The following is a 27,553-nucleotide window of genomic DNA, read 5'->3' on the forward strand; positions in this document are numbered from 1 at the left end:
TCCTGAAGCCCCTGTTGGTTCTCTGAGACTGCCTTTTCCCCCCTGGCCTTCTCAGGGCTTCCCTAGACCCACCATAATGCCAGCTGAGATCTTCCTAGTGCCCCACCGCCCTCCGACAGCCCCTTGGGACCCCTCTGGTCCCCTCACAACCCTTCTCCACATCCCAGAAGAGTCTTTTTCCTCTCTGTGCCACCCAGGGCACCTCCGAGTCCCTCTGTACTCTCCTCACAGTGTCCCCAAACCTCCTTGTGCCCCCGTGGCATCCTTCGAGGCCCCTCACAACCCGCTCTCAGGCTCTCCTTGTGCCCCCGAGCACTGTCTGCCCTGCCTGGGACCCCCATTTTGGGGTTTGAGCCCCCCTTTCTCCCCCAGAACCTCTGCGCTGCACACACAGAAGCTGCCTGGAGGTACGAGGTTGAGTTTGGGATCATGGAATGGGAGACTGAGAGTTTTGAAGATAGGAAAGGGGCCCTCCGGGCACAGTCCTGCCATCTCGGTGCGAGGCGACGCTCGGCACGAACTGGAGATGGCCGCTGAAACTCCGTGAGGGAAAAACCAGGGAATCAGTGAGGGCAGCAGCTTGAGTGGAGGAGCGTGCGTGTGAAGCGAGCCAAGAGCTGTAATCCCGTCAAAGATCCAAGAGCTCTAATCCTGTCAAAGGTCCCTACGTAAGCCTGATAACCGTTATGTGTACCAGCAAGAACCCCCGAGTTAGCTGGGGCGGGGGGGGGCGGTCTTCCATGCTGGTGGGGAGCTGCAGCGTGCACATGAAGCATCGCCCTACGCTTAAACCTCTCCCACCGGGGCTCCACGCCGCGCCTGAACCCGACAGAGCCGGACTGACCGGCCCTGAGGGAGCAGCGGGGCGGGAAGCGTGAGGGGGACACGACAGATCCCCCCCTCCCTCAGAGACCGGGACCGGCCCCGGCCAAGCTTGGGCGGGAAGCGGAGCGCCGCAGTGCGCATGCGCGGCGCCGTTGGCGCCCGCCCAGGCGCCCCGGCGTGCCTCGCGCGCAGCCCGCGGGGCGGGCTCTCCTCACACAAAGGCGCAGGGCTGGGGAAAATGGCGGCGACGGCGGCGGTAGCGGCGGCTACGGAGGGCGCCGGCGGCAAAATGGAGGAACCGGCGGCGGCCGCGGCGACGGCGGCGGCACCGCCACCACCTAACGGGGCAGGCAGTGCGGGGGATGCGCCCCCCAAGAGGTAGGGTGGTCGTTGTGGGGCCGCGCTACCGCCTGGGCCTGTCGCGCCGCATGCGGCCTTTCCGCGCCGCGGGCCTGGCCTCAGCCGGGCCGGGGGCGGGCCGGGGTCGGGGCCGGGGCCGCCGCCGCCGCGCAGCGGGGGCGGGGCTGTCGGTAGGGCCGGGACTGGGGGGGGGGCCCGGAGCCGCTACTGGGGCCAGGGCCGCCGTTCGCCTCCAGGCGCGCCCCGGGAACCCGGGCGGGGCCTACCCGCTGCGGCGCCGAGAGTGGCGGGCGCGGAGCCGCCCCGGGAGGGCGCGTCCGGGGGCTCCCGTCGTCGTCGGTCGGAGCGGGGAAGGAGCCGGTGCCTCGTCCTGGGGGCCCGCTGTACGGCGGCCAGGGAGATGCTGGAGATCTTGGCCTATCCCGCTTAGGAAGTGTTTCTGCTGGGCCTTAGTGGACAACTCAAAGCCTCCCCGAGAGGTATAGGGTGTGCCAGCGGGGTGGGTTTTCAGGTTCTCAGCTAATTAGTTTTTGTTCTATAATAGCTAAGCTCTCCTCGGGCAGTCATCTCTCGTACTGCTGCGACATTTGGAGCAAAGTGTGCTCTGCTTCGTGGTTGATGATTTGTCTGTGGAGTGGCTTAGGAACACGAGAGACAAATGCTGCGAGAGCTTGAAGGTGATGCCAGGCACTAAGTAAGGGTTGTGTGTCTGATGTCAATGGAATGTTACAGAAATTAAAAACAAACAAACAACTGCAGGGGTTACAATTCTAGGTCTGCAAACTTGGGGAAGATGAGCAGAAAAAGCTTGAAGTGCTTGTCCCTTTCCTATGTTAATGCTAACCTCACTTTGGAAAATTTCATAGTTAGCAAAGCTTTTTTTAATACCAAATCTGTGGCATAAAGAGCACATTTTCTTCAGTTAATTTTTGGCCCCGGGCCTTAAATGCTGTGGAGATAAGAATCAGCATTTTGAACCTGATGTTCTGTGAGTAATGTTTCAGACTTGAGGTCAGATTTATTTGCTGTTCCTGAGGTGTGTTCCATAGTTGCGTGTCAGGCTGCTGGTTGCTGCAGGCTGTTACACCCGGGCATGTTGCGTATCTGAAATGTGACCCAGAGCTTACAGATCTTAATAACAGAGGCCAGCTTGATGGTCTGTAGTTAATTGGTGATAATATGGGTATGGTGAGGAGATGGCAGTGTGTCTCGGTTTGAAAAACCGCTTTTACCTGCCTCTGCTGCCTGAGTTTGTGGATTGTGTTTCACATGACTGGGAAGGCAGTCAGCTTTCCAAGTGTCACTGTTGGGGAAAAATGTCTATATTGATTTTTATCCAACACAAAATTGTTAAACTGCTTATGGCAACTGAAAAAATACTGACATACACAAGTCTTTCTGCCTTCTTCCTGGGAGGTGGAAACAGGCATGCCTGTTCAGGAGCAGAGGTAGTCCTGATCCCGGAGGGTGGGGACCCCGGTGTCACCGTGGCACACGATACGGTGACATGTAATATGTTCGCCAGGGCTAAGGAAGGATCTTCCCATCATCTTTTCTCCTCCTCCTGTTGAGTAGTTGGTACTTGGAGGATGTTCATGTCTTGTCTTGGATTCTGTTTACACCTCAAAGCTTGCTCTTGGCGACTGTAGCAGAGCTAATATGTAATCAGTAATTTGTCTCATATGAGGAGACAATTTATTCCTGGAAGTATAAGTAGAGATGTCTACTTTGTTCTGATTTCTTTTCCCCTGGCCCCCTTTATATTTGGAGTTTCTCCAGAGAGCTTATCTTTTATCTAGGTGCAATTTTGTGTGTAATATCAAGCTCTGTGTAGCGAAGCTAACATGTCTACATTGATAATGCCAGTGTCCATGTGAGCGTATTTTCAGTGTCCTTGGGAGGTGGGAAGGGGGATCTGCTTCTACTGGATTTTGATTCTTTCTGTGTTTAGTGATTTTTGGTACACTTGTTGGGTCTAGGTGGCATGTTTATGAAATCTTGCAGAGGAATGTGCACAATCATCTGTTTCTTTGGAGGAAATAAGAGCTTTCCTTTCAGTTCCTCCTTCTACACACATCACAAACAGCAGAATTTTTCTTTCAGTCTTGTTGAAGCATTTCAGTTCTGTAACCCAAGGAAAAAAAGAGTAGATAAGATATCTTCTGAAAATAACTACTTAAATGCACTATTTTCTGTAGATCTTGGGTTAGCCTTGGTGTAAATGGATCACAGTTACTCAGAGTCGTTCTGTATTGGGATGGGCAAAGCTGCTGTGGGAATTTCATCTCGCTTGCCCTTCCAACTTAGGGATACTTACAGGCATGGTGTGTTTCGGAGGTGACGTGAGGCTCATTCCTTCCTGCTGTGTAGAACTCCCTTAAAAGAAGGCCTAAATGCTCAGTTGTTTTCACACTTGGTAAGCACATCTTTTAAGTGATCTCTGGTAAGCACATCTTTTAAGTGATCTCTGTGGACGTATGCCTGCCTGTTCTTGTCCTTTCGGTGTGTCAAACCCATGGAGGTGGTGTCTGAAATCCTGCAAAAGAAAAAAAAACTTTGCAGCTGAAGTAGTTTTCTTGACGTTTCTTTTGACCTGGCTGGATTTTGTTTTGCTGAATATGATAAGGAGTATGTTCTAGGCTAATGCTTGTCTTTAATGGCAGGTACTGTGGCTTGTCTGAACTCTTTACAGGTATATCAAAGCTTGAGGTGTTTTGAAGCTGACATGGGAGCCTTCAATGCAGGATTGCAAAAAATGTCTGCATCATACTGCATTACTTTGGAGCATGTTATACAGCAGTTCAACCCAGGGGGAATGTAAATAGTTCCAGTTTGAGGGATAACCATAAAAAACTGGGTGTATCTTGTAACACCAGCACTAAATTTTGTGTTATTTCTTCAGCCAAACAGAAGTTAAGGTGTTAGAAGGATTGTCCTATTTTGAATCTATTTTTGGGTTTTTAATTACTTCATTATTCAAGAAGCTTTAAAAAAGTTCAGTGAGGGAAGGTCTAAAAATTTCACTTTTTGGTGAAATAAATATTGTACATAACTAAAGAACAATTTTTTTTTAATAGACCTCTTTTCCAGCATATTACATGCAGAACCTGTGCCTCTTTCGACCTGAAGTGATACATGATGGCCATGCTTATAGCCAAGCTCTGTCTGTGGTTATGGCTGTATCCATAAAATACAATATTTTTGTGTGTTTGCTTGTAATGTACCCTTGTGGGTGAAAAAGGGTGGGCTGCTATGTGATAAAAATGGGGAACCCACTCAAATATAAAACTTGACGTGTGCCTACTTGTTTCTTCCCTCCCCCTGCAGGCTGTTGTATCTGTTCAGTGATTGAAATAGTTCTAAAGGAATGGGCAGTGTTGATGCAGAAGTGTGTTTACATCGGAGCCAGAATTTCTGATATGGCTTGGACTTTGCAGGGCTACATAGGTCTTAAGTTGAGCAAAAGCTCAGTGTATGTACAGATAAGTTTTAGAAACTTTACCAGCTTTTTCGACTAATGTGTTCTCATGAATTATTTCTAAAGATGTATTTCTGCATCTTAACTAGCACAAAGTGAGCAGGGAGATTAATTGGATTAGTTAGAGGAAACCATGTTAGGCTGAGGCTGAAGTATTTAACTCTCGTGTTTTTTTAAGTACTGTTATTCAGTGGCATTTGTGTCCTCTTAAGACCTGTTGGTCATCTAGGTTGGTTGAGAAATAGTCTTAAATTCTAATTTTTAAATTTTTGACCCGTTAGAGCTGATATCCTGAAATAGTTAAAAGAACTATTCAGTATGTTTGTTGGAATGCACAGAGGCTTTGAATTTGTGTTGTCCAAAGACTGTATTAATTGGAGGAGGAAAAAAAAGTGTTTTGAGGCAAGAGTCGTTGACCTGAGTGTTTAGTTAGATACAGGATTATTTTGCTAAAATTCTTCTAGCTAAGACTATGAATGTGGTGGGTCAGTATATTATTTGACTTAAAGGTGTTTAAGCAGTATAGTGTGCTAAGGAGAAAATAGGGTGGACATCTGGTCTGGAGCATCACGAGGAGACGGAGGGAGGCTTGGTCGGCTTTAAAGAGATTTAGCTTATGAAATCAAAAACTTTGGTTACATTGGATATATGTGGGAGAAAATAGTGGGTCTTCATGACATAAGTTGTCTGCTATTAGGAAATCTTTGTTACAATACACTATGTAGCACTGGTACCATGTGTACCAGCTTTGGTTGAAAGGTGTACAGTTTTACAAATAATGTGAATGGATGAAACTTTGCAAGTTTTGATTTAGTTTTAAGAGCGTAACAAGTTATGTTCCAAGAGGTGGTATGACACTGATCAAATGCCAGAGTAGTTAATGTGTGTGATTATCTTTCTTTGCTTGCAGTGAAGGTGAACGACCAAGCCAAAATGAAAAAAGAAAAGAGAAAAGTGTCAAAAGAGGAGGAAATCGCTTTGAGCCATATGCTAATCCTGCTAAAAGATACCGAGCTTTTATTACAAATATTCCGTTTGATGTGAAGTGGCAGTCTCTGAAAGACCTGGTCAAAGAGAAAGGTAATGTACAACTCAGGTGGCCAAGTGATGTCTGTCATCTTACTTGTGGCTGACTTTGTAAACTTAAGAGTTGAAGTTCTGGGTGGACTTAGTGACATGAGTTTTGTAAAAGGTCGTCTTGAAGCCTTTTTGGGTGTTGCACAACATCTGCTCCCTGGCAGCCTTCCAGATGGCTAGTTCCTTTATAGGCATGTCGGCATATAGCTAATAGTGCTTCATCGGAGATTTCAAAGAGTATTTTTCTTAGGGGGGAAAAATGAGGCTTTTATCAGATTTTAGCCTTGACATGCAACAAAACTTTCTGAAGCATTTTAATGTCTTTTGGATGATAAAGGTAGTTATTTACTGCTGATCTGGTGTGTGTATATATAGCTGTGTCCCCAAACATCGTAGTGATTTGTGCTTAGATAAAGATCCATACTGCCATTTGATAGTAGTAAAATGTATTTAAGGGTGACCTGCAAAAAAAGAAAAATCGGGTTTGTGCTTTGGCATGTGCTGCAACACAGTTAGGGCTTTGGAAATCATGTTCATGGTGTTTCCCCCTTCCTCACTTCTATTTAACTGTCCCATGTCAATGGGAGCCGCCTTAGTTTGTTGACCGTAGCATCTTCATCTATTGAAGAAGATGAAGAACTTGAGCTGACTACTCTCAGGTAGTGACGAGTCTAAATGTAGTGTTATTTCTTTAAGCTGATGCCCAACTTACTAGTTTTCAAGTCACCTTGGAACTGCAGCGGAGTGGCAAGAAAATACTTGGCTTCTCCATCATTAAAATGTCTCAAAACAAGTTAAGAGTAATGAGTACAACCATTCCTCTTGTGGGTCACTTCTAAAATACATAGCCTCAGTCATAAATGTCTCAAAATCGTGATCAGTGTTCACTTGTGTTTGAACTAGGTAAGGAATGATAGTTAATGTGTTCACAAGGTGTGGCCTAATGAATGGGAAAACAAATTTCCAAAGGGTTTCAAAATGTTTGTCTTTGGAGGCAAAATAGAACTGAGTCTGTGTAACGAACTTCAGGACTATAAGCCCTGGGAAGCTTCCATAATTAGAGGCTGTGAAACGATGATGCTTGAGATTTAGCAATGGTTTTCTGTAATATGAAGAATTACAGTCTGAAAGGCTGCTTTAACAGGCCCTAATTATGAATGGTCCCTTGCCTTAAACTATGCTTTCCCTTTGCTACACAAGATACATTGGTTAATAGGAGTATCTGTATGTGTAGATGTCTAATTTTAAGTACTATGTTGAATTCCGTTCCAAGTGTCTTGTGGTTTCTCTCCAGTTCACGTGGATGGAAAAGTCCGGTGTGAGATTGTTTCCTGCCTTGCTGTTCAGCTGCTCATTCCAGCAGATACTCCTAGGGGAACATTGAAACCTCTCCATTCTGTCTGCAGGGCTTGTTATGCTAAATATTGAGAAGCATTGTTCTTGGTTTTTGGGACTGCTTGTTAAAATACAACAGTTTAGATCTGCTGTGTAGTTGCGATTCGTTCTAATTAGTCACTGACTTCTACCAAATTGGTGCTCTTGTGCTGTGCTTGAACTTGCTCAATCGGTACTTCTTGATACAAGGCATAGTAGTTCCAAGAACCAGGAATGTGACGTGGAAAAATCTAAACGTTAGAATTCTTGGTTTGTAAGTGTAAGAATTACAGGCCAAATGTTCAAGGTTTTGGGAGCATGTGAAACAGATCTGTACACAAAGGGTAAATGTAGGCGTTTCATGACTGCTCCATCGCTTGGCAGTTGTGAAGACTTAAGCTGTTAGCAGCAATGGCATAGCAGGTTGCTGAACGTAGGAGGAGTTCACCTCAATCGGCTGTTTTGCGTCAGTAAGTATGGTTTAGGAGACATGAGCTTTGAGGTCTGCTCATATTTCTGCAACCTGGTTTTTCAGATGCGTACAGTCTTCTAAAGGTGACATCTCTCTTAAGAGTAATGCCTTGGTTCAGTCATTTCAGTGTATTTGTTGGTGAAACTCAATTACAGGTATGCAGTATGACATAGTTATTAATGAAATTAAAAGATGTTCTTGTTTGAAACTCCCTTGTATTGGCTGACAAACACAAGGTTCTACTAAACTGATGTAATCAGCATTGATAACTGGCAATTGGTGAATGGCTTCAGGAGAACAATGAGGCAGCAGTTCTTCAGCATGTAAGTGGAGTCTAAATGTAAACATGATTGAATGCTAAACAACTGTCTTAATCTGTCCCCCAACAAATGGCTCTGTTTTAGGGAGAAAAATGGCAGTGCTTCATGGCAGCTGGCATAAGTGAGGTGGTACCATATGATAAAAAAGAATTTGTGTTTGAATTTGAGATATTTACCGATTCCTTTAGGAAATACAGAATTTTGTATTTTAAACCTTTTTCCTGACCAGAGTAGCAAGATGGCATACAATACCAGGAGAAAGATTAGCTGTAAAATGAGGCAATAATTATGTTCTGCTCTTTGCAAAGCCGGGAGCAGTTGCAGTCATGGCCACATTCATGTCACATCGAAAGATTCCAGGACACCCCAGAGACTGTTTGTATTAGCATGGTTGTACCCACATTTACATAAGGCAGAGCTGTAGCAGGCATGCTTACCTCTTCGTATTGAAACCTGGATGTGTGAACAGATGTGAGGAAAAGGAGAAATGAAGCTTTCCCAGCTTAAACTTTCTGTGAAGAACAGCAGCTGCTAAACTTCATGTGCTGCCTTCTTTCTTGCTCCATCTCCAGAAATTTTTGGAATCTTTGTGGCCTGCTGAAGATGTAACTCCTGCCCTCTTGCTGTTGTACGTAGTAGTCTCAGATGTTAGTACTGGTCCCAGATGTTAATACTGGTGAGCACTTTTGTTACTTTGGTATTAATAGCTCCAGTACCTGAAGACAGCTGTTCCTGGGGAGTCCCCTGGGTTTCAGTGCCTGAGATTGTCACGTTTTGCTTGTAGACTGAAGTTTTAGGTGGGCAAAGAGGAAAGGATGAATAAGCAACGTGGAAATGCTGTTCCACATCTGACTTGTTCTCCCTTACTTTCAGTAGATGTGCTAATGAGTTGCTCTATTTTCATTGGCCTTAACCATTTTTTGAAGGAGGCATTGTCCTTCATCAGTGGCTGCAGTGATCTTTTTCACTCCCTCTTTCCTGCCTAGGCTCTACAGAGCCAAAATTACCCGTGTTTTTTTCTGGGTTCTCTCATGCAAAAGTGAGATGTCCCTTCCCCTGCTGTAAAAGAATAGCTTGCGAACTCTTCTCTGTTTATACTTTGGGAAGAATGTTTTTCTCCTCCCCTTTTAACTAAAGCTTTGTACATGTATAAAGTGGGTTTCTCTTCTGTCTCCCCAGCCCAAGCAGCCCATGTAACTTTTTAGGGGTTGCCTGTCATCAGCTTTAAACTGTAAATGAAGGAGGAGCTGTGACCAGTTCTGAATTGCTTTACGCTGGAAGTATTAGGCTCTTGATGGCAGGGTTCTCTTGAATCAGTCACATTGCTTGCAGTTCTTTACTTCAGAAGATGATGGGACATCTGTATAGTTTTGGTAATGTCTTGAGAGTCTTCCTTCTCTATTTAAGTATTTACTTTTGACCCTGTAGGCCAAAGAAATAGCTGTGATATAAAGCATTTACCCCTTTTTCAGTTTCTGTGCTGCTTCTCTTGCTGAGACTTGCCTCTCTGCACCTTTCACGCCTTTCAGAGCTTCTTGTTTTGTCACTAACTGTTAAAATCATATTGCCCAACTTTAGAATCTTCAAAGTTGACATCTATGTCTGAGCTTGTTATCTTAGTTACTTCCCAGATATGTCTTTAGGGCTAGGTGAATCCATCTGAGCCATGCCTCAGGCCACCATATGGACGTACTTATCTGAGCTTCCTGAACAGTCATTGGAGAGTATCTGAATGCTGACAGACCAGCCTGACAGACCAGCCTGGCTTGAACATCTTAATTTTCTGTATAGATAACTTTGGGAAGTGGATATAAAGTTTGAGGGGGAAAAAAAAAAAAAAAAAAAAAAAAGACTGCAATGATTACTGGAGATTACTTTGGTTTGTATTTCTGGTTATTACAATGATTTCTGCTTGTTTTAGGAAACGCTGAGTTTCTGAACTTTCTCAAGTGTGAGTTTTAAAAAATAAATCAGTCTGCTCTAAGTTAAGTCTTAAAGACACTATGGGGTACATGTTCCTTAATTATACTTGCATTTACTTAGAGCTAGTATTTTCTGCAAGTTTTATCTCCCTTTGAAGGCTGGTTCAGTAATAAACTTGAGTTCCTTAAGTAACAGTCTCTTGTGTTTGAGTGAAATTTCTTCATTTGTCGATATAGGATATGTTTCCTGATATAAGCCAACTGTTCTCTAGCAGAAAGAAAATCTGCCTGCATCACTGTGCATTTCTTTTGCCCTCTGAAGCAGGTTTGATACAGGAATATCTGCTGTTGGTACTTTTCCATGGCTTAATTGCCTATGTGCTATCGTAGGCTACCCTTGTCTGCTAATGCTGCTTTATCCCCAGTGCCTGATGTTCCGATATACTGTGGCTTGGAACCTAGAAAAAAGTCAAATAAAATGTGACCCAGCATAGGTTCTTAAAAAAAAAAAAAGTTTCCTTTTCCAGCCTCAAACAATAGTCTCCTGGAAGAAGTGGCATGTTGAATCATTTTACATGTTTTTCAGGTGAAAAAATGCATTTTTACTGCAGTCGTTCTGTACTCTGGACTTGGTGTCTTGGATACTGAGCTGTTACACTATTTGTGTCGTTCCCCTCCCCCTGCTTTTTTTTTAATTTGGCTATTCAGGAAGTTCAGATGTCCTTTGAAGGAAAACAGCTACTTCAAGATGTATATTTAGTTTATAATATAGGTGTCTATAAGGCTTGAATGTGAAGCACTGGGCAAAATTGGCACATACTAGATTTTCTAAGTGACAAAAAATTGCTGCTGTGATAGACTCCTGGAAATCTTGTGGTTCAGAGGTCAGAGATTTGTTAAAAGAGTAAATGTTAAATCATATTTAATATGTTATGTTCAAGCTTGGCAAACTTCTGTGGAAGTGTTTGTGTGGATCTGAAGTAAGAATTGTAGCTGAATTTGATTAGTGGTTGGGAGAGGAGGGTCCTCAATCCAGGGCTCAGTAGTGTTATTAGGAGCAAAGTCGCAGACTTCTAACCTGTGACTTCTGGCCTCTGTGAAATGGAGTGGTTTTGTATTGTAGGTAATCTGGGAATTTGTTGTCTTCCTACCTAAATTGTTGAATCACATTTGCATTCTTGATCAAAGTTTGGTTGGACTCTGGCTGCTGCTGTTGAGATGGATGGCTTCAGAATGTCTTGGTAATGCTGAATATTTGGACATGCTACACGGCCACCATGTATCACCAAGGACTAGTCCAGGAGGACTGTTGACAGTGCAGTCCCTTTTGCTACACAGGCTGTGGAAACAATTCCATGTATACTACATGATCTCACACTGTTCAGATTACAGGATGGAATTAATTTGTTAGACTTTATTTTAAGAAGTATTGTTTAGATAGTGAAGCTGTGGATAGTAATCGAACACTCTGATCTGCCCTGTCCCTTTCAAAGGGACTTGCTTGTTAGCCTCTACCAATCTCAAACACTGTCCTCATAAAAATGTGAATGGATCAGTTTGTTTATTCTGTCTAGCTAACTGTTCTTTGGCTGGAATGCTGATATTGCTAAATGTTTTTGGTTTTTAAATAAGAAATGGAGATTAGAAGAAAAAGTAGTGATTTCATTAAGCATTCCTTTTCTTCCAGCTTCGAGAGAGACTTCAGGATGTTCGCATTGCATAATGACCCTAGGTGTCCTATAAATGACTGGTCCTGTGGGAGGTCAGGCTGAATGCCTCTTCCTCTCTCTGTCCCTTGCTAAGAGGTAGACTCTTGGATGTGAGACTCCAGTTCCTTGCTCAAAGTATGCTATCAATATTCAGACTGGGTCGTGGTTTCCCACAAAGATTGCTTTCTGCCTGTCGGATAATGCAACTTGGAGTCCTCCTGTCTTAAACTTTAAAAACTAGGACTTCTAAAACCCGAAAGAAAAAGTAAAAAATGTTTTCTTCGATTATTCTTCTGTATGCCAGTCACTTCAAAGGCAGCAGCCATTTCGGTAGTTGTATTCTGGAGGTACATGATATGGTTATGTGGTCATAAAAAGGCAATCCTAATCTTGTGAGGAAAGGTGCAGATGTAGTTTTCCAGTGCATTTTGCCTTATTGCTGTAGATGGTTTTGTCTTGAGAGCAAATATGGAAGACTGTTTAATACTACTTATTGAAGCTAAAAAAATGGACTTTATTGTGGCTTAACAAAAGGCTAAAAAACTGCTGAAATAAATAGTAGGCAGTCAGTGATCTCTTGGTCCAGGCTGACTCCCTTTTTGGAAGTTTGTCTTTAAATCCAGAGAAAAGCAAATAACTGTTCAAGTTCTGGACTATGGAGACAGGATTGAATACTATGTAAAGTGAAGGAAACTTGTTCTTGCAGACTTTCCCATGGATTTGGATTGCCTCAAGTAATGAGTGGGTACTAAAGATCAAGGAAACTGATATTGTGGAAATAGCTGGCTTTTGAAGTGGAGGAAAATCAAGAACATGTTTAACTGTTTTAAGACTTTACTGCATACCTGTAATTGTCCAGTTTTGTGGTCTAGAGAACATGGAGTGTTTCTGGGCTTTCTTATAAGGCAGAGGCTCCATACACGGTTGTTGATTGTTCTAAATTCCCATTGTTTTCTTGGCTTTTCTCCCTTGGTATATGTGTCGTCTGGAATCTGATTTGTAGTTGGTGAGGTAACATACGTGGAGCTCTTAATGGACGCTGAAGGAAAGTCAAGGGTAAGTGTTTGAGAGATTTCTTCTGTGGATTTTCTACATGACAAATGTAACTGTATGGTGGCGTGGAACGAAACGAAGTCAGGAAGGTAGAGAGTGTGTATGCTTAGTGGCTATAAAGTAGGATTGCTTAAAGCTTCTTTTGGGGTGGGGAGGAGGTGGGATGGGGCCTTGTAAATAGTGTTAGGGTGGTCTTCCACTGTGTTCAGTTGGCGTTGGCTGTTTGAATGACCCATGGACCCTAGCAGTATGTATAGTGGTACGGAATATTAATGTAATACTTGTGTTTTGGAAAACGTCACTGTAGTGGTTTGCTGAATTTGTAAGGCCAGTGTGCAAAAGCAGGTTTTGTAAACTACACTTCCTGTGCCAGTAAACAGAAGTCAATTCCTAAATGTAAATGTATATTGCCTTCATAGGTACTTAAGTCCTTTAGTTCAGTGACAGTATCTTACAGGGAAAAAAAAAATAGGAGCATACTTAACTGTACTGAAGGATATGGATTTAGGGTGAGAGAATATGGCAAGGGTTTTGCTGTATGACAGAGAAGAACAGGTCACATGAAGCGTGTGGTATTTTTTTTCTTGGAGAATCGGGACTTAGTTCTGTTTGTTACAACTTCAGAAACTACAGTTTAATCCTGTTAACGCATAAGACATTATATCTTATGGAATTCAAGTATTGAAGGCTTTATTGGGTAAGATTACATTTATTTTTGCTATTAGGGCTAACTAATGTGATTTGACTTTTTAAAAAAGAATTTTTTGTGTGTATTTTGTGCTTTTACTTACTTTATTTCTTCTTTCTTCCCTCCTCTCCTCCCTGTTACTCGCCTGTGAAATCATCTCATCAGGGATGCGCGTAAGTTCACTTACGAATTTATAGCAAGAAATGAGGAAACTCTTAAAAAATAAGCAATGTTCTTAGATGTCTTGTATCCCCACAGTGTTGTTGAATTCAAGATGGAAGAAAGCATGAAAAAGGCTGCAGAGGTTTTGAACAAGCATAGTCTTGGTGGAAGACCATTGAAAGTGAAAGAAGTAAGACGTGCATCTGTTCTTTCAGTATGTTGAATTTGAAGGTGAAGGGGTAGTTCTTAGTCAAGATTTATGTCTGACTCATTTGCAGTTAAGAATAATTGACAAAAGCTAGAACTCATCAAATAGGATTAACAAAAGACAGTCAACCTTTTTTTACCATCAGCATGTACTGCTGAACTTGAGTTTGAACATGATTATCAAGACTAAACTTGATTTAAAGAGTAGGTGCTGATGGTAGCAATGCAGAACTTGGATGAAGCAAGAGTTTGGCTTTAACTGCAGGCATACTTGTTTAGTGATTTGAAGAAGAAACCTGCATAAGTGTTGTTTGTTCTTGACTGCCTTCCCTTTTAATTCTGCATCATAATGAATGTATTTTACAAACAATTCCACAGAATAAGCTGTTTTCTGAAATACTTCAAAGATCTATTTCCATTTTAATGGCTTTGCTATTGTCAACCAGTATGACATGCTCCACTGTACCATGAGTTAATTCTTAACCATTGACAAGTTTAAAGTTTTATTCTAGCAGTTTGGAACCTGTCACTGCATTGAAGGTTCAGTTGAACAAAACCAAAAAGGGGCTTCCCTAAGGCCAAGAGTCAATGCTAACACTGAAATATGCGAGCTATGTTCTTGGCTAAGCAGGCTTCATATTCTGCTGTGCCCTGCCCCCTTAATGGTGGGGGGTGAAAGATGTCTGCATAGGTATAAGATAGTGAATGTGTGCAGAAGGTCTTCCCTAGATAACCTGCTTCTTGCTGTAGTCTGAGGAGCACTTGGGAAGAAGGATGGGGACAGCAAGTGGCAGCACTTCTCAGATCTGACAGATTCTGTAGAGTAGTGAATTCTGGGAGCAGCAGCCTGCTTCTGGGTGCAAGCCATCTTCTGGCACTATTGACTGCTCGCTACCCTTTAAAGGAAAGAAGAGGTGAAATGGAAGGTTAGAAAAAAAATATAGTTGCACCTGGAAGTCATCAGGCACTGACTTTTCTGAGGGGCCTTTGGAAGAAAAAGCTATTGAGAATGGGCCACAGGCCACATCTGCGTCAGTTTTCCTGTTAATGATACACCATTGGTATTAGTCCTTGAGAAGAGTTGGTTGTAATTTGCCCAGCTCTTCATGAAACTGTTGTCATACTTGAATATTTCTGCCTGTATGACAGATGACAATTTCAGATACTTGAAATTGGTGAAGAAGCATTTTACCAGTATTAGGGAATTTAGCAACATTTACCTCAGCCAAGTGCCCCAGTCTGACTGTGTGGAATGAATTAAGTTAATGTGGATGGCCGTTAGCATAGGTTTTGCCAACTGTCTGGTACATACCTCTCTGTGTCGGCTGTGTCACTGCTGAGGAGCATGGACGCCTTCAAGTGACATAATGAAAATCCTGTGGCAGATCTTTGCCTGATCAGAAGACTTTAGTTTGTATGACAACTGCTCCTGGCTTTCTGTTGGAGCTAATCTGGTTTTAAACAATATCCTATTTTAACAGGGAAATAGGAAATTTTAAATTGAGAAGTGACTTGTATTCACTTTAATGTGTTCTCCACCTCAGACTACTATGATTTTCTGTAGCTGAAATAATAATGTGAAAGCTATCCTTTCTCCTGTTTTCAAAACATGCTATTGTTTAGTCTTAAAATTCAGATCAAGATTCAAATTAACTCAAATAGCTTTTATTTTTAAAGCATCTGTATTTCTGACTAATTAATTCTATTTGACATTTCACTTTCTTCAGCAGTCTTGCAGTGCTGGTGCATTTTGCTCACTGAATACAGTGTGATGTTTCCAACCTAAGTAACCTAAGTTCACCTTGTATTGTGAAGGTGCTTACGTTCACTTTCAGTATAAAGTGAAGTGACAATAATTAATCTTATTTCCTTCCTTGAATTCTTCATCCTATGCTTCATGTTCTCTAGCATGTCTTAAAATCGTGAGATTATGTAGTAATAGGGGGATACATTAGAAGTTTTTTTTGGGTTAGAAAGCCAGTTTGGGGGGGGGGGGGGGGGGGGGAAGCATTGCCCAAACCAACATTTGTGAAATTTTACACACTGTATCTTGTCTTGTAAATAAGTCCAAGTGCAAGGTAAATGAATGTTGCATTGTTCTGAAGATGCCAAGAGTTAGCTGGCATTTTGTCTTCCAAAACCTCTCCAATGCCATTTTGGGTTTATCAGTGTTTGGAACAGATGTAACTGTGAGGTTTGTTGTTGGTACTGAGTAATAGAGATACACTTTCAGAACTGGGGGAAATGCATGAGTAGGAGTACCTTGTCAACTTGAAGGGTGCTGTGATATTGATTAAAAGAAAATAAATTAGTGGATGGCAATGGTATGTGAAATAGTTGGCTGGAGACCTATAGGGAGCAGATAGCCCTGTATAAAGGGAAACCCCTTCCTCTTTTTACTGTTTTAGTCATGCCACTAAATCCCCACACGTTTAGTGGAGTCCAGAGGGAATGGAGTATGTTGTTTCTGTTTTTGCAGGATCCTGATGGTGAGCATGCCAGGAGAGCAATGCAGAAGGTCATGGCAGCAGCTGGTGGAATGGGTATTGGTCCAGGCCCGGGTGGCCCCGGCATGATCAATATCCCGCCTAGTATACTCAACAATCCCAACATACCCAATGAGATCATTCATGCCTTACAGGCAGGGAGACTTGGAAGCACTGTCTTTGTTGCAAATGTAAGTGCTGTGTAATCTGTGAACAGAATATCTGGGTCTTAACTGAGTTAAATCTAATGAATTAGAAGAAAAGCCTTAGACTTTCAGCTCTGTTCCAGTAAAATTGAGTAGTAACTTACTCTGTGGCTAGTCTTGTTGATTCTCTGTGCTAGTGAAGTTGTAAATTAAATGTCTATTAATTTGTTACAGTGTCTATTAATTTGTATTTTCCAACAAAGCCAAGAATGTTGCATTAAGCTCTAGCATTCTTTATGCTATTTAAATTTTATCCATCTCTGTGAAGACTCTTTGTTTCTTAAGATTGCTGTTACTGGGAAAGGAAACATAAGAACACTAAAGCTGTTTTTTGATGGAAATCTTTCTCATGCTTCCAATATCACTTGTCTTCCAGTTGGATTACAAGGTTGGTTGGAAGAAACTGAAAGAAGTATTCAGCATGGCTGGTGTTGTGGTTCGGGCAGACATACTAGAAGATAAAGATGGCAAAAGTCGTGGGATCGGCACTGTCACTTTTGAGCAAGCTATAGAGGCTGTTCAGGCTATATGTATCCTTAAAGGGTAATGATGGTAAATAGTAGGCAAAAGACTTGGTAAACAAAGGAGGATGAAAATAGAAATTGTAGTATTACAAGTGAGACTATTGCCATGTCACAGAAAGTCAAGCCATTGCAGTGGATGGAAAACGTAAGGAAAACTGAAAAAGAGAAAAAAGTCCATCTTGAAAGAATTGTTGCTATTTGCTCAGAATCATTAATAAAGTGGATTCTCTTTCCCACATGTGTTTCTAGCCCAAATAGTAAATTTCTGTCTTTAGGTTGTAGCTAGTATTAAAATGCAACTTCTGAGAAAAGTTTTGTCTTAAATTCCTGTGATGAAGGCAAGGGAGGAATGCAACAAGTCCGTTTGCAATGTAAGATGGCTTGACTTAGCATGTTCCTCTGTTGCCTGTGTTCTTACACTGTGCAAGCGATGGTTTGCTGCATAGCAATCGACAAAAACCAAACCAACCAACAACAAAGTACAGATACTACTGTGTGCATGATCTCTCTACTCATGGCTATGGTATGGAAAGGAGAAAAATATTTCCTTCTCCCCCCCACAGTTTCTCTTTCTGTTTGCATGTTAATTCCATTCTGCATGTGCACCTAAAAAGTTGAGCCTTGTGGGAGCAAGAGTTACAGAAATTTCACATGATTCACTAGCGTGGCCGACTTCAAAATTTGGTTATTTGTTGATTTGGAAATGTTGAGAACTTTTGCATGTTTTCTCCTGTTTTAAATGGCTAACGTTACTGATGAAACATTTAAACACCCAGGCTGGTTTGGAGTTGCATTTTGAGTGATCTCTTAATGAACTTAATCTTAACCAGAAGAGTATTTTTAACTCATGTTTTAATTTTAAAAAGCCATTCTTTGAATATTCAGTTATTTGGATTTCAAAGTTTTTTAGTTTCAGAGAAGGCAGGGGGACTTGTGATAATCTGTGAATGATAGTTTAAGAAGTGACCTGGAGAGGTGTGGTTTTCTGACTAGGTTTTTGTACTCTGCATCAGATAGCACTTGAACCACACAAAGTCTTAAAGCTTTAAGCGCTTGAACAATGATCCTTAATGAAACAATAGCAATGTTTAATGGGCAGCTGCTGTTTGACAGACCGATGCATGTAAAAATGGTAAGTACGTTCAAATTCTTACTGCTCTTTGAACTGATAATTGTGCTCCTGATTTTGGATGATGTGTGGTTTCAAGGTTGGGTTGAAATATTGCGGGGGGAAGTGTGTGAGTTGCCTAATTCCTAGTGCCAACTCATGCCATTGGGGAAGGTTGATTCTGATTATTTTGCTAAAAGACAATCATAAGTACAGTGAAGATTGCTTTAAGTTTAAGTTTGTGTGGTTTTAATTGAAAAAAAAAAAGGGGGGGGGGGGCAAGAAAGAATTTCTTTTCTTGCAAACTTTAATGTATTGAATTGTGTTTAGGACGAACGAGCCTTTCCCAAAGGAGACTTCTTTCCTCCAGAGCGACCTCAACAACTTCCTCGTAAGTCTCTCCTGCATGACTGAACATGTTTTATTTTTTTATTTTGCTGTTCAGCAACTGGGGTCCAGCCCCAGAAAGACTCTGGTCCAAACTTTGGAAAGCTGGGATCCAAATGGTCTAAATAATATCAAAGGGGGAAATAGTAAAGAAGAGCTGCTCAGTCTTGTCTTTTTTTTTTTTGGATACTTCTTTCAGCTCATAGCTAGGAGCTTCTCTTAAAACAGTATCCCATTCACGTTCTCAAGGCTTCCAGATCTCAGTTGCAATTCAAAGACCCCCAATGCCTTGTAAAACTACTGTTAATAGTAGGATTTAATGGAAACATAATTAATCAGTCAACAGGGAAACGTGTGCCTCCTTTTACTTGATAGTATTCTGGGTATGTAATGTTTTTCCTTCAATTGAAAGGGCTAAATTGAGGACCTGAGAATCTTCCAGGTCTTCAAGTTTCTAAAGGGGATCTTATAAATGTATATCGATACCTGAAGGGAGGGTGTAAAGAAGAGGGAGCCAGGCTCTTTTCGGTGGTGCCCAGTGACAGGCAGTAAACATAAACTGAAACATGGGAGACTCCATCTGAATATAAGGAGAGATTACTGTGAGGGTGACTGAGTACTGGAACAACAGGTGGCCCAGAGAGCCTGTGGAGTCTCCATCCTTGGAGATATTAAAAAGCTGTGTGGATCTGGTCCTGGGTAACCAGCTCTAGGTGACCCTGCTTGAGCCAGTGGGGTTGGAGCAGATGACCTCCAAAGGTCCCTTCCAACCTCAACTATGCTGTGATAAGATACTAAAAGTATTGAACAGGAAGAGTCTGTGTTGGAAGGGAGGAGCTAGAGGTGGGAGAACACAGGCTTAATTTGTTTAAATACAGCACAAATGTAAAGTGTGGCTGTTAATGTAATTCTGTTAATTCAGCCAGTTGCTGTTTTCTTGGGCATGGGAACTAAACCTGTTGTGTGCTGCTAACTTGCACAATTTTAGTGATCATCAATCCATCTATCCCTTATTTAGTTCAGTTTTCTGTGTATCTGTCAAAGCCTTATTTAGCAGCAGTATCATTCATGGTTGTTATTGCTGCCTTGACTTTCTATACTGGTATACCTCTCTTTCAAGAGAAAGTCACTGGGTTCTAGTTTAATTATCTTTGTATAAAACTCAACAAATACCAATGGAAGCCTGTTTCTTGGCCTGTATTGGGGCGGGGAAGGGGTATCTTGTGTTGTTTTAAAACAAGATTCAACACTTCCTGTGTTTATTATGCTGAGCTGTAAATGAGGAAGTCCTCTTCTCATAGGCAAAGAATGCCATTAACCTGTTGTTTGATGCAAGTGCAAGCAGAGAACTCTTTCTTCCTGATTAACCATAAGGAAAATATGAGGGCTTTTTCTTCTTTCTTTGGACTGGGGAATCCTTAATTCATTTGGGTACAGGAAGATTCAAAATTATGCTTGGGAATGATATACTTTGTTTGCTCAGAGAAGAGGCTGGCTGTGTGCTCTGAATTCTATAGGTGGCTATCATAATGATAGGTTGAGCTTTGTGGTTAAATTCTTACCTACAAGGGGAGAACCTTGGCAAAGGTGGAAATAAGCCATTTGTCAATCAAGGGTGATATTGTGCAAAGGTTAGAAGATCTTTATACTAAATTGCCCACTCTATTCTCCTTAGACTGAGGAGTTGCACAAAATAAGCAGTGTTCTAGCCAGTTATTTTTCAGGAGTCAGCTTAAAACCAACCAAACAAGCAAGTTTTCTCAGTAGTAAGATGGAAAATGGATTATGAGAAAAAATATTTGAGATAGTTTTTAGTATATTTCAAGACACATCTACTCTGGATTTACTATACACTTTCATGCTTTAAGTACACACCCCAAAGTGGGAACACAGCAAGCTTTTTGGAGAATGGAAGTCAATTACTTAAGAATAAAACTTGCTGTTTTGTCAAACTATGGAAAGAAGGCTTTTTTGATATCTGAATATTTTCTTCAGATGGTCTTGGTGGTATTGGCATGGGATTAGGACCTGGAGGTCAACCTATTGATGCAAATCATTTAAACAAAGGCATGGGAATGGGCAACATGGGACCTGGAGGTAAGAAGATTACTCCTATGCTTTTGTTTCATGAGAGCTTTAAGCTATGTAGAAGGTAGATAGCTTTGTTTTGCCTACACAAAAAGTTGAAGTGTTTAGGAGTGTTAAAGCCAAATGAGTTTTTGTTGAGCTAAATAATGAGCTTGATAATGGAAACTTGAATTTAACCAACTGCTCCATTTTTTTTCACTGTGGTCAAGGCACAGCTCTCATTTTCTGACTCTTGAGCATGAGCAGCAGACACTGCAAATATACATTAAACTTTTAAAACCATCTGTCACTTTTAACACTTATTAGTGGGCTTGCAAATCTTTGTTTAGGATATGTTTAAATAGCACAAGTTTTAAAGAGCCACCTAAAAAGTAGCACACATTCAGCTTTCAATTTATAAATGCCTATGGGTTTTTCCCCTTTGCTGCTTTATTTTCTGAGAAGGAATGTTGCAATCTACTCAGAGTTTTGTCACTTGTAAGCTCTTCAGTCCAAACAATGGACATGTTGTATGGTCTCTATTTCTACAGCCAGTCTAATGGCTGAACTTTTGTAGAATTACGTCTGCTATATAAAGCTTTCTCTTTTATTTTGAGGAATGGGAATGGAAGGCATGGGCTTTGGAATGAATAAAATGGGAGGTAAGCTGTGTTTTTTGACATGTCTATAGCTTGGGCTTTCTGTAAGTCATGTAAACCTAGCCATATGTGTCTAGCCGGCATTTGTGTTCTTGGACATCATCACCAATTTAGTAATAACTTGTTCCTTTTTGAGTATTAATAAAACTGCTGTAGGTGTATGGGGAAGGGTTAATACTTCAGATAAAACATGACCAATGTTTTTGTCATGTGACCTGTTAAAAGCTGCCCTTGGTTTAGGAGATACGGTGTGACAAAATTCTGACCAAATTTTGTTTTGTGAATCGGTGGTACAGAGTTGTCTTGGTGCCTGTGGAAATGTTCTGTGAAAGCAGCTTATGTGGGTGAAGTGTAGTGTTAAGTTGAAATGCATTGCTAAATAATCCTTGAAAAATATTTTCTTTTAGGAATGGAAGGTCCTTTTGGTGGCATGGAGAACATTGGTCGCTTCCCAGCTGGAATGAACATGGGCAGAATGAGCGGTAGGCATTAGTTTTTTTTTGTATATCCAACTCCTGACTTGGGTTATCTGAAAGTGTAACACTGGAGAGACTCTCTAGACTGGTCATTTTCCTCTTCTCAGCTTTTATTGGACAAAACTTAAAGCTTATAGCTGACATGGTGTCCACAAGTCACTCATGGCCTCTGAGCTGCAGAAGACAAGTGATGCATTGAGGTTGTCTTGAAGGACTAGTTTAGAAAGAGATAAACTGTGCTCTATCTCTATTCACCAGAAAGGCTTCTCCAGTGCAAAGTGGCTGCCTCAAATGTGTTTGTCCATATTGAGATGAATCCTGCTTTTTGTTGTTTTCGTGATCTCAAGAAGACATGATAAAATGATCAGGAGAACATAATTAAAAACTTGCCTTGCTGTTAATCTTTAAAAATTATGCCTGTATTAAAACATTCTCTCAGGAGTAATTTAGACACCCTGAAAAACATATCAAACTTAATCTTTTCAGAGATGGATCGTGCCATGGGTGGAGGATTTGAAAGAGAATTTGGAAGAAATGAAATGGGAATGTCTCGTAGTTTTGGAGAGACCTTGGAGAGAGGAATAGGTAAGTATACTAAGCTAAGTACTTTTACTGCCTGCTTTTCATACCTGAAATGTACATAAAAATTGTGTGGTTTGTTATAACAAAACAGACTATGTTTTATATATATTTGCTGTAATAGTTTTGTTGTGATCAAACTCCTCAGAGCTGTACAGAAGGCAGGAGGATACGCTAGTAGTGATCTGTGGGGCTGTGTAATTTCAGTTGTGACAGGAAACTGTCTGACAGTCTTAATACACTGCCTTGTGTCTTGAAACTTCATGCTGAACTTCAGTATATGTGTGTGGCAAACAGGAAGGTTCTGAGTGATGCATGACCCAATCCTGTCACTAAAATGTAGTCTGTGGCCTAGACAGCAGGGAGGAAAAATATGGCGAAACCTTAATTGCCTTCCTCTCCTCCCAGACATTTTAGGAATCTGGTATAGACTCACACATCAGATGACTGAAGAGAACGCCTTACTGTGCAACTCATGCAGCACTAAAGTTACTGTTCTGTTGGTCTTTCCTTTGGAACCCCAGTGGGAAAAGGAAGACTATCAATATAGCAAATAACTTGGTGTAAAATATTACTTGAACTGAGCAAGGATAGTGCAGTGCTGTTCTGTCTGTAGCAGCTTTGAGATGGCAAAACTTATTAATCATGCTTTGTGGAAAGATTCAGAACTTGAACATTTTTAATGTCTTCCGTGAGCATCTGTTCCCGTGTGTGTACAGCTTGATTCAGCCAGTTCCTGAGATTGCTCTGTTATTGCTGTGCTCTGTTGATTTTGATACAACCTAAGTTCATTTTTAAAGGAAGTGAAATGCAGTATACTGTTGCTGACACAATTCAGATGACTCTATAAAAATTGGATCTTGTATTCAAGGAAAGGTGATCTTTTTTAAGTCATAAAAAAAAAAAAGACAAAAATATCCTTACCTTAAAATTAAGGTTGCAAAGCAAATACAGCCTTCAAAAAACTCAAAGCCCTTAAAGCAGCAATTCAGTTATGGTAACTCACTTTTATTTTTGTATATATATAGCATAATGCAATAGAAAGTAGTTTTGAGGAAGATAATCTTTAAATAGATAAGCAATATTACACATTAAAACACTTTGGAAGAAAGATTACTGGCAGACTAGAAAAAAAATATTTTTAGACTGTCAGCTTTGCTGGCAGCTGTCCATTTTTGAAATGCTACTGGTAAGATACTGATTTTTTGTTTTCACTGAAAACAAAGTCCTGCTCCTTCCTGCTGTCTGTATAACACTTAGCTTCCTAGCAAGTTGACCAATGACTCTCTGGAAATACTGAGTACTTCATTACTGAAATAGTCCAAAACTGCAGAATTTCTGAAACAAAGCTGAACCCAAATATCTCAAAGTAGGCAGACTTCCCCCCTGGTTCCCAATTTACAGAATTAATTTTATTTGCTTAATGACTGAATCACAACACTTAATAACCAAGAGTTGGTTCTGCCTGCCTGCACAGGTTTAGCCCTTTTCTGGGAGACTAAAACCAAATGCACAAAGCTGCTGGCTTTCAGCTGAAGAAATACTAAATGTTCATTGCTGTTGTTTCTTCATTTAATAAAAAAAAAAAAGCCAACTTGCTTGCATAAGTACAAATGTCACGTAACCCCAAACCAGTCTGTGTTATTTGAGGTACTGCTGAAGCTCAGAATACTGAAGCAGGATGAGTGCTGTTGTAAATGTGGTTGCTTTGGTTTTCTTGGCCCATCTTAGGGTTACGTAATCTTGCTTCTCATCATTAAATATATGTAGATAATTTAAGTACGCACTTTCTTCAAGGCTTTTTCCCCTCAAATAGGAATCAAACTGCAGTGCAAAACTTGATTTGATAGATAAGCTAAGATCCTTTGTACAGCAGCAAAATAGCCTAAACTATAGGGGAGTGATCCTTTTACTGCAGGAACTCAAAAGATTGTAGCAGTGCCAGGACAACTAAGTCAAAAGATTTTATGTACCAGATATAGAAACCCTATTCTTGCTTGTGTTTTATGGCATAGGCAACCTTTTTATATTTCTTTCCACATTAAAAGGCCAAGCATGCTTGTGACTTTATAGTGGTCATTCTGCTGTGGTTCTTGTGTGGAATTTGCTGTCTTTTTCTTGGAGTTCTGGTGATGAGAGGGCTTTTAGGTTTGGGCAAACTTTTCTTGTAAAAGTCTCTCCCTGGCTTGGCAGAAGGAATGTTTGAGTTGCGTGGCAAGGATGATGCGATTTCATTTCTCGTCCAAGCAATCTGTATGTGAACTGTAATTTCAGTTACTAAATGACTACTCTTGCTGTGTACTCCCCAGTGTACTGCACAGGGCAGCTAGCAGCTAAGATTGTATTTAAAGTACTACTTTTGCCACCTACTCTTCTCCTAGGTTTGCATATTCCTTCAAAATTTTCTCCTTTGGGTTTTTTTTTTTTTTTTGGAAGGCTTTCTTTGTGCGTACAGAAGTTAAGCTCATTAGCGAAGGGATAAATTTTTCTCCATCCCAACTGTAGTATGTGGTCTGACGAGATGACTGCCCCAGCTAAATCATGTGTTGTAGTTGTGATGGTCTGTGTAATCAACAATGGCACTCTTCTTACCATCTGAAATAATAAAACTTTGCTTCATATTGTGCAGCAACAGAGCACACAGCTTGCAGTCGCTTTTCTGAGTAATGATAGAGCTTAAAGCATTTCAGTAGTGTAAGGATGCACTAGGTTCGTTTGTCCCTGTATGATTACTGATAATCTGTGTTGTGTTCCAGGTGGTGGAAATGCCAGCATTCCTGGGATTGAGAGGATGGCACCTGGCATTGATCGTATGGGCTCGGGAATAGAAAGAATACCTTCCGGGATGGGGCATGGGATGGAGAGAGTAGGGTCAGAAATAGACAGGATGGGTCTTGTTTTAGATCGCATGAGCTCCAACGTGGAGCGAATGGGTTCAGGAATTGACCGAATGGCCCCTCTGGGCATAGATCACATCGCTCCTAACATCGAGAGGATGGGCCCAGCTATTGAGAGAATGGGTTCTGGCATAGAAAGAATGGGTTCTGGAATAGGCTTTGGTATCGAGAGAATGGGTGCTGCCATTGACCGTGTTGGCACCACTATGGACAGAATGGGATCAGGCGTAGAACGTATGGGTTCTGGCATGGATAGAATGGGTATAGGTATGGAGCGTATGGTCCCTGCTGGAATGGGAACTGGAATGGGTCAGGTGATAGAGAGAATGCCAGCTGGTTTGGATCGCATAGGTGCCACTCCTATGGAAAGAATAGGAATAGATCGTATGGGTGCTGCTAGCATGGAGAGAATGGGCTTGGAGCGCATTGGAGCCACTAACATGGAAAGAATGGGTCCTGCTATGGGACAGGGCATGGGAGCAGGCATAGATCGAATGGGACTTGCAATGGGAAGCAATTTTGAAAGAACAATGGACATGGAACGTGGAAACTTTGCAGGCAATTTTGCAGGCTCCCTTGGAGGAACTGGAGGACCTGCAGCTGGGGTGGCCAGAAAAGCCTGTCAGATATTTGTGAGAAATGTGAGTAGCCTTCTTCCTACCTCTCCTTCACAGATCATGAAATTAATTGGTACTGACATGTTGATCTCATCTGTGCTCGGTTGACTTCAGTCAGAATATCTAATACTGGATGCTGCCAAAGGTGGAGTTAGGTAGGCTTTTGTGAGTTGAAGCCATTTCCTTAACAGGAGAAAAGCTCTCTGCATCTGTAAATGAAGATGGTGAACAATGGCTGTCCCAGGATGGAAAGCATGTTTTGAAGAGTTGGCAGGGCTTGCAAGTTGTTCAACAGATCCTCAGTAATGGTCTGTTCTTTTTCTCTTCGCAGCTGCCTTTTGATTTTACATGGAAAATGCTGAAAGATAAATTTAATGAATGTGGTAAGTTACTTTATCACTGGTAATTAATCTGAGAATTGAGTATGAATTAAACAGTAAGTCGTGGCTCTGTGTGTCCCTGACGCTAGTATCTTAACTAAAATTTCACTCAGACTTACTGAAAAACTAGATCTCAACATTGACGAGTGGTGTGAGGTTGTTTACTATCTCTGCTATACCAGCAAGAGTTCTGCAGTGTTGAAAAGAAAGAAATGCCTGGCCAGGTGATAACCCAGCTAACACGTGCTTTTTCTGAGCATTTGTTCCCTTCTCCATCTCAGGGGCTGGGTTTATCATGTGGATAGCCTCTCTGTAGTTGCAGAAAGAGATAGGAATAGAGATACGGAAGTCCTGAGAACTGCTGAAAAGTACCTGCACAGATTCTTTACATCTAAATGAGCATAGTTGTCTGGGGAAACTGTCCTTAAAAAAATAATTGAAAAAATTCTGAATTCAGCTACTGATTGTTGAGGTGTGCTGTTCAGCTTCAGGCAGTTTTTTCATGGCAGTGGTTGCTGCGCCCAGACCTTGCTCCCTAATATCTTGTGCTGCTCATCTGATGGCAAAACCAAGTCCCAGCCTCATCAGTTATGATGTGAAGTGGGCGTTGACAAGCTGACAGGGCTTGTTAGCTCGTGCTTTGCGCCATTCATCTACTTCTGGTGTCGCTGCTTGACCGAGAATTGAGAGAACCAGTTTGAATTAATTCATCTCTTAAACTGAGAACACTTCTTTAAAACAATGACTTGGTAAAGTTGTGCTGCAGCTTTAAGTTTCAAAGTAGTGGTAGCTTCTAAAGGTATACTTTCTGTGGCTTAAGGCAGAGAACTATGATTTGAGAGAGAGTTATGTGGTACCTGCTGGGTTAAACAAGACCCTCTCTTTTCTTTTTAAGGTCATGTGCTGTATGCTGATATCAAGATGGAGAATGGAAAGTCTAAAGGATGTGGTGTGGTTAGATTCGAGTCCCCAGAAGTAGCTGAGCGAGCCTGCCGTATGATGAATGGGATACAGCTTCGTGGGAGGGAGATTGATGTGCGAATTGATAGAAATGCTTAAGTAGTTGCCTTTTTAACACTGATACCAGATTTTTTGAATTTGTATTTTTTCTTGTTAACCATTTTAATTTGACTGGATGTAAAGGTGTTAAAACAATTCAGTTGCTTTCTGGAGTAATTTTAATTACTTTTTTAACAAATGGATTTCCATTTTACTGTTTTTTGCATTGAAACTGCAATGTGCACAATCTTTTTTTGTAGTTGTGGCATCTTGTTGACATTACAGATGTAAACAGTACGACTTTGATAATAAATGCAAGTTAAAGATTTCAGTCACAGCATCCGTTACTGGCAGCACATCCTATGCTTGCAAAAATACCTGTAAACTGAGCTCAGTAAACTAGAATTTGTATTCTTTTGTGAAGTGTCAAGAATGTTCCTCTTGGTTGTTGGTTTATGAGAGTATGAATTGGTCTTTAAAATGATGCATTTGCGCAGTCGCATTAGTGTTCGAGTGTCTTC

At 41.4% G+C, this 27,553-nt stretch overlaps 1 protein-coding gene across 8 annotated transcripts; it reads left to right on the forward strand.

Moving 5' to 3' along the window:
- Positions 1 to 1,027: 1,027 nt before the first annotated feature.
- HNRNPM (heterogeneous nuclear ribonucleoprotein M) lies at positions 1,028 to 27,462 on the forward strand. Of its 8 annotated transcripts, XM_041128078.1 has the most exons (17): positions 1,028 to 1,203; positions 5,574 to 5,743; positions 12,541 to 12,593; positions 13,444 to 13,451; positions 13,537 to 13,654; positions 16,127 to 16,324; positions 16,716 to 16,869; positions 17,946 to 17,995; positions 18,302 to 18,362; positions 20,354 to 20,455; positions 21,043 to 21,087; positions 21,492 to 21,566; positions 22,047 to 22,145; positions 24,896 to 24,949; positions 25,595 to 25,677; positions 25,985 to 26,036; positions 26,929 to 27,462. In XM_041128078.1, the coding sequence occupies exons 1-17, from the start codon at positions 1,064 to 1,066 to the stop codon at positions 27,090 to 27,092; spliced, it is 1,626 nt and encodes a 541-aa protein (XP_040984012.1). In that variant the 5' UTR covers positions 1,028 to 1,063; the 3' UTR covers positions 27,093 to 27,462. The 8 variants fall into 8 exon arrangements, with proteins under 8 accessions (XP_040984012.1, XP_029889172.1, XP_029889173.1 ...); XM_030033312.2 differs by having other exon boundaries at positions 24,896 to 25,677; XM_030033313.2 differs by having other exon boundaries at positions 13,537 to 13,630; positions 24,896 to 25,677.
- The last annotated feature ends 91 nt before the right edge of the window (positions 27,463 to 27,553 follow it).

Source organism: Aquila chrysaetos, chromosome 12, assembly GCF_900496995.4.
Source record: "Aquila chrysaetos chrysaetos chromosome 12, bAquChr1.4, whole genome shotgun sequence".
In the NCBI taxonomy this organism is placed as follows: domain Eukaryota; kingdom Metazoa; phylum Chordata; class Aves; order Accipitriformes; family Accipitridae; genus Aquila; species Aquila chrysaetos.